Here is a 6,351-nt window from a genome sequence, read left to right as displayed (position 1 = left end):
GGTGATTACTGGGGGTCCATCCAGGTGGGGGTCTATCCAGGTGGTGATTACTGGGGGTCCATCCAGGTGGGGGTCTATCCAGGTAGGCATTACTGGGGGTCCATCCAGGTGGGCATCCATCCAGGTGGGGATTACTGGGGGTCCTTCCAGGTGTGTGTGTGTGCGTGTGTGTGGGGGGGGGGCGGTTCATGGCTGCTCCTGCAGGCAGCAGCTGGTCTCTCTCTGATGGAGGAAAGTTTTTAACCCAGCGCTCAGCTCTAGATCCGGGAAGCAGCAGCCAGGACATCCGGCTGCAGTGAGCGAGGTTCCCCGGTACCTCTGCGGGACTGAGCAGCTCAAGTAGAGGCAGGAGAGCAGCTAGCTGACCGGAAGCGGAGCGGGAGCTTACCTTCTCCAGATGAAGCGGTTGTTCTGGGCTTCCTGAGGAGGATTCTAAGCGGAACTGATAGCAGGCGGTCCCTCCAGGACTTTAGGCTCCTTTATCAGCGGCGGACTGAGGCCCTGAACGCGGCGTCACCTCATTGGATCCAGCCAACATGCAGCCGGTGGAAACCTGCCGTCAGGCTGACCATATTTAGACACAGCACTTCCGGTTAGCCTGAAAACACAGCGATCATGAGCGGAGTCTGATTGCGCAGCTCTACCTGGAAACCTTTATAAAACAGCAGCAGCTGGAGACTTAAACTGATGACGTGATCTGGGCTCTAAATGAAGCCACAGAACTTTATTCTCATTAGAAAGAAGAAAAACATACTTTTATTGTGAAAGGAGGCGTTTTCATTTCCGGTACCTAACTTCTGTTCTTCTGATCTAACCGGCACCGCTTAGCCCCGCCCACTAAAAGCCACGCACTGTTGGATGATTGGTCCACGAACGTGATCGAAGCTGAACTCTGACTGAGGTCGCCTCCCATTGGTCCACGACATGCGTGACGACGTTTCCTGGTGACGTTTTACTAGAACCAATCAGATTAAAGTTAGAAAAAAGGAAAAGGCAAAGAAAGACCTGATTAGGAAAAGTTGCTGTAATGAATGAATGACAATAAAATAAACTTTAAAGCATTAAATGGAGCTAAAAGCAGAAACATTTAACTGTCGTCATTTATCGCTGTTAAATTATGCTGATTTTCATCAATGTTTATTTAATAAAGTTCAGTTTAAATGAAAGCATGAGGTTTTAATAAGTGGTTTATTGGTTTTTCTGATCAAACATTTCTAATAATAGAAATATTTGTGGCAGTAAATGAAATGTTGCAGTAAGTCCTGAAGAGTTTTATTAATGATCTATTATTGATGCTGTCGGCTGGATTGATCTCCTGCAGCAGCAGAGGCGTAGCCACAACATTTTTATAAGGGTGGCCAAACAATAACCAATGTACACCGAGGGGTGGCTGACGGTGGACAGACGCCAGAAGCTCAGGGTCATTGGATCTCTTATATCTGTTGGTTGTGCTGTTCTTTGCAGGTGATGAAGCAAACTGAAGATGTTTTATCATTATCTCCCTTTTATCTCCTCTTTCTTTCATCTTTTCTCATATTTCTTCCTTTCCTGTTCTACTTACATTGCACTGTCCCTATAATATGTAAAACTCCCTGATGAATAATAATAAAGCTATTTATATGCATTAATCAAGCGGAACACTATGGCGATAGCCGGACTGCTCCACTTGTCTTGAAGCCAAATCTGTTGGCTTCAAGACAATCATTGTTATTCCCACATCGTCAGACAGGACACTGTTAAATAAAATAAAACTAAAAATAAAAAGAACACCTCAGGGTCAATCTAAACTGTTCCGACAGGAAAATTAACAAGCAAAACCTCCACATTTTCAAAAATAAAGACAAACTATACTTTCCTGCAGCCTTTGCTAACAAATAGCCACAGATATTTAAACATTCATGCTAAAAGGTTGAGTGGATAAAGTTCTTTCAGGTTTGATTTCTGGGGCGAACATCTTTTCCATTTTCATTATTAACCTACTTTTATCAAAAATCATTCAGCATAAAATTGATATTTACAAGCACTAATATCTACATACCGTAAATTCTCTAATATAGGCCCGGGCCTTTATTTCACTCAAGTGCATCGCGGTCCAGGCCTTTATTGGATAGAGGCCAGAATTAGAGACAGGCCTCTATTGCTATTTGAGCCTGCGCTGTGCGGAGATGCAGGGGAAACCGTATCTGATGGGGAAACGCAGCTCGACGTAACATCAGTATTTCCATCTGGAAAGCGCTGTTTTGCCGCTGGAGTCCTCCTCACTCTCCATCCTCCCCTCTCTCATGACGCGTGCACGAGTCCTATCATGAAAAAAGGTTCATTGTGCGACCTGAGTAACGCGCAGTAACGGGGTGTCGGCAATTGTAACTGCGTTATAGTTACAGTAAGAGTAATAATTTTGATTACTCGTTACTGAAAAAGGTAGCGGCGTTACTCCCATCACTGTTCATCTGTGATTTCACTGGAGACTCCTAGATGACTTGCAGAGACATTTTATTTTTATCATTTTACCCCATATAACACTAAATGTAGTTCTGAAAAGAGCGTAAATTCTGTACTTATGTTTTATCTTAGTATATTGATGGACAGAATTAACCACAAAAAATTTAAATGTTTTGAATATTCCACTTGAGAATATAACTGCCACCATCTATGTTAGAAGGAATGTGGCATAAATATAAATGGTAGGGGTGACTGCAGGGGTGGCCAATGATTGGCTGAGGGTGGCCATGGCCACCCCTGGCCCCCCCATCTAGCTCCGCCCCTGTCCTGTAGAGGTCTGTCTTCCATGGGACGAGGCCTCTGACCAAAGACACTGATGGTGTCTATCAGTCTGATGCTCACTGTCGTCCATCTTTTTCGCTTTATGAACCGTCCTCCTCTGTGAATCCTCTCCAGATGTTCTAGAGGAGTTCCTCCAGCAGAGCCGAGTTAAAACGATTAACGGAGAGTTTGATCTCCATCAGGCATGCAGAGTCCCGCCCTCTGCTGCCGCCGCCAGGCTCTCCTCGCCGCCTGCTGGAATAGTTTGTATTTTAATGAATAGATGTTTGGGATTGACATCAGTGAGTAAACTTCCAGTCCAGGAAACACCTCCTAGTCTGACTAGTTAACCTGTTAGCTGCTGTTAAAGCCTGATGATCAACATGTCCGCTCTGCTCCTTCATTCCAGCAGCAATCTCCCCACTTATACACAAAATAGCTGCAAGCATCTGAACTTATTAGCTTTGGTGCTTTTATTAGACAGTATTGGGATGTCAGGGCAGTCTACAGACACTGGAGACTGCTGGCTCAGTCTTCTAGAGGCGGACAGCTGGAAGGTGGAGGGAGCAGCACCACCTGCTGGTCTGGCTGATTATAGAAGCAGGATCATTGATTCACTCATTCATCCATCCTCCATCCATCAATCCCTCCACCATCATCCATTCATCATCCATTCATTCATCCATCCATCATTGATTCACTCATTCATCCGTCCGTCCATCATCCATCCACGTCGATCCACCATCATCCGTTCATTCATCCTCCATCCATCATCCATTCATCCAACTGGACCAGAAGTTGGTCCAGTGGATTAGATGATAAAGATGGTTCTTTTGGGTTGTTGGTTTGAGTCCTGGCCTGGTGGTCAGAGGGTCTGGTAGCTTTACTCCATGTAGCCTAGCAGCGTTAGCGAGACAGTTAGGCTCTGAAATCAAGAATGAACTTTAGAACTGACAGATCCTTTTATTACTGATATAACATGGTGGTTCAATCCCAGGCTTGGTATCCAAGCAGGACAGTGTTAATGAATAATAAAACACATTATAACGTTAAACTTAGTTACCGAACGCTTAAACTGAATAATTTAAGAGGCAGTTATTCATTTCTCTGTGAAAAAAAAGAAGCAAACAGTTCCAGAGCTTCCCATCATCAGCCAGATGATCAGCGTAGGAGCGGCGCCTCTCAGCTCAGCTGTTCCTCTTGGTGTGGATCAGCAGGTCTCGCTGCAGGCTGACCTCCAGACTCCCCACAGCTTTGCTCCCTGGAGGGTCGGTGACCAGCGTCAGCTTGTTGAACACTCCTCGACCAAAGTAATCAGCCACCACAGAAAAACCGTCATTGGAGCTCCGCAGCTGAAATATGATTGGAGAAGGTTTCAGAGGACGGACGGACAGACGGAAGAGTGTGAGATCAGCTGGTTACCTGTCTACTGAAGTGCTCATGAAGATCCCGCTTCTGGTCCTGAGCGCGCAGCAAATCCATGACTTTGCGGTTTTCTGGAGTGCATGTTGGACACTCTGCGTCACTCTCGGCGTAACTCTCAAAGCAGTGCTGGTGGAAGGAATGGCTGCACAGGAAGTGGACAGACGGGAGCTCCAGGGGGCTGTTGCACATGTTGCACTTGGTCTTCTGGAATATCTTGGCACTGTGTGGAAAACACTTTGGTCACTTTGCTTCCATGGAGCCGCAGGGCGGAGTAAACGGCCCTCGGCGGACTCACCTGGTCTTCAGCTCCTGGATTTCAGAGCGAAGGTGAGCGGTTTCCTCGCGGTACTGGCTGATCTTCCGCTCGTCGTCTTCGATCTGCTGGCTCTCTCTCTGCAGCTCATTGATGAGGTAGTCTTTGATCACAGACAGGGTGGCCGTGGAGTTGTGGGCAAGCGTCTGCACGACTGATTGGACAAGAACGAGTCATTTATCATCAAACCCGGAGCCACAAACATTCGGTGATCAGGGGAACTTTCAGAATCAGGAATGTTTTGCTAACACTGCTTTTCTTTGATCATTACTGAAATATTTAGGAATAATCTTCTCTTAGATATTCTGATGAAGGAACCAGGTCCAAGGAAACGCTAACTTAGCTAGCTCAGCTGCTGGATGAGGTCAGATGGGCCCTCATGGACGCCATAAAGGGGCGTGGCTCACCCAGTAATGGAGGCATCAGGTTCTTCTGGTCAATGTGATCGAGGACCTCGCTGATGTAGGCCTTACAGTCCTCCTCCTTCCTGGCAAAGTATCCCAGAGCCTGCTCCCAGAGGCAGCCCTCCTGCTCTCCGTAGCGCTTACAGGCATCCACCACCTTCCCGTACTCCTCGTTCTGCATGTGGTAGTGCATGATCTGCTGGTACCTGAACGGGCAGGAAACCATCAGGAGCGAAAGCTGCTGGTTCAGAGCCGCCATCTCTGCTCAGCTCGTTAACAACAGTTCAAACAAAAACATGATGGAGGGGCACCCAAACACCACAGATATCAGCTCAATGCAGACACTCTAATGAAGTTACCACACAGACCCAGAACCGACCTGCTGGGTCACCGGTTCTGAACAAGGAAGCTTCGTAGGGGGAGGGCTGAGCGAGCTTTGGGCTGCTGGGTTCCCTGCTGTGCATAAAGCTCAGAAACTTACAGCTGGCCTTTCTCGTACAGGTAGAGGACTCCTTCTTTAAAGTTGTGCATCTGGCAGAGCACCAAGGCCTTATCGAACACAGTGTTGTCGCTCCGGAGCAGCGACAGCGCCTCTCCCTGCCGCACCGCTTTCTCCTGACGAAGACATGAGCGTTAAAACCTCAGCAAAGCATCCACCTTTAATGCCTGATTGGGTTCTGACCTTTGGGTCTTTTTCGTGTGCCCAGTCCTGCAGGCGGAGCTCCAGCAGCGTGTCGTACACGCCCTGCGATGAGCGCGGGTCCACCTCGATCATGTGCTCCAGGAAGGCTTTCAACTCTCGAGGATTATTGGCAAAAATGGGGATAAATTCTTCAGAATTTGCCTTGAATTAGAAGCACAGAACCGACGGACATGGATGATGAGTGAGACCGGATCTAGAGGAAGCAAACCCACCAGAGGGACAGCTGGCCACACCCACCTTCTCCACACAGTCTCCAGTGGGCTGGTAGTTGGTGCACAGGCGCTTCAGCAGAGCAGTGGTGCCTTCAGGAACGTGGTGCATGAGCGTCTTTCCATAGCGCTTCATGTTGCTCTCGGTCTGTTCGAAAGGCAGGCGGCCGATGTAGCGCAGACCCTCCTGATAGTTCTGCAGGTAGAAATGAAGGGGGGGGGGTCAGAGACCTGGTCAGGTGCATTTCCACCCATCTGAAAATGCTTCCAGTCCGTTAGTCACCGCTGCTGTTCTAGCAGGAGTCTGCACTGTTGCTAGGCAACGCCACATCACCATGGTTTCACCTAAACCCTAAATGTGGGCTTTAGGCAGTAATGTAACAGCAGTTACAGTAATAGGATGAGTGGAGAACACCAAGTCTGATGTGTTTGACTTGATCGACCCCGAGGCTCTGAACCTGATGGTGTGATGACCCAATGAGCCAATGAGCTGTCAGTCTGGGTTGCTGCTGCTGCTACTTTTAGACACAGCAG

General features: G+C 47.9%; 2 protein-coding genes across 2 annotated transcripts in view; both read right to left on the bottom strand.

The window, feature by feature from the left end:
• The window catches only part of hyou1 (hypoxia up-regulated 1), a 20,577-nt gene extending 20,030 nt beyond the window's left edge, over positions 1 to 547 (bottom strand). Inside the window, exon 1 of the mRNA XM_015402096.1 lies at positions 389 to 547. The gene's annotated coding sequence lies outside the window, so the exon portion shown is untranslated. The remainder of the gene's footprint in view (positions 1 to 388) is intronic.
• A 3,166-nt stretch (positions 548 to 3,713) lies between these two features.
• vps11 (VPS11, CORVET/HOPS core subunit) overlaps positions 3,714 to 6,351 on the bottom strand; it is an 18,584-nt gene continuing 15,946 nt past the window's right edge. The window contains exons 10-16 of the mRNA XM_015402094.1: positions 5,846 to 6,013; positions 5,588 to 5,749; positions 5,387 to 5,520; positions 4,909 to 5,111; positions 4,484 to 4,655; positions 4,186 to 4,408; positions 3,714 to 4,115 (exon numbers count right to left, since the gene is read on the bottom strand). Of these exons, the coding sequence (XP_015257580.1) occupies positions 3,951 to 4,115; positions 4,186 to 4,408; positions 4,484 to 4,655; positions 4,909 to 5,111; positions 5,387 to 5,520; positions 5,588 to 5,749; positions 5,846 to 6,013 (1,227 nt within the window). The 3' untranslated portion in view covers positions 3,714 to 3,950. The remainder of the gene's footprint in view (positions 4,116 to 4,185; positions 4,409 to 4,483; positions 4,656 to 4,908; positions 5,112 to 5,386; positions 5,521 to 5,587; positions 5,750 to 5,845; positions 6,014 to 6,351) is intronic.

Source organism: Cyprinodon variegatus, unplaced genomic scaffold, assembly GCF_000732505.1.
Source record: "Cyprinodon variegatus isolate N-32 unplaced genomic scaffold, C_variegatus-1.0 Scaffold1299, whole genome shotgun sequence".
In the NCBI taxonomy this organism is placed as follows: Eukaryota; Metazoa; Chordata; class Actinopteri; order Cyprinodontiformes; family Cyprinodontidae; genus Cyprinodon; species Cyprinodon variegatus.
Note: the sequence above shows the minus strand (reverse complement) of the source record. Positions and strands in the feature narration are given on the sequence as shown.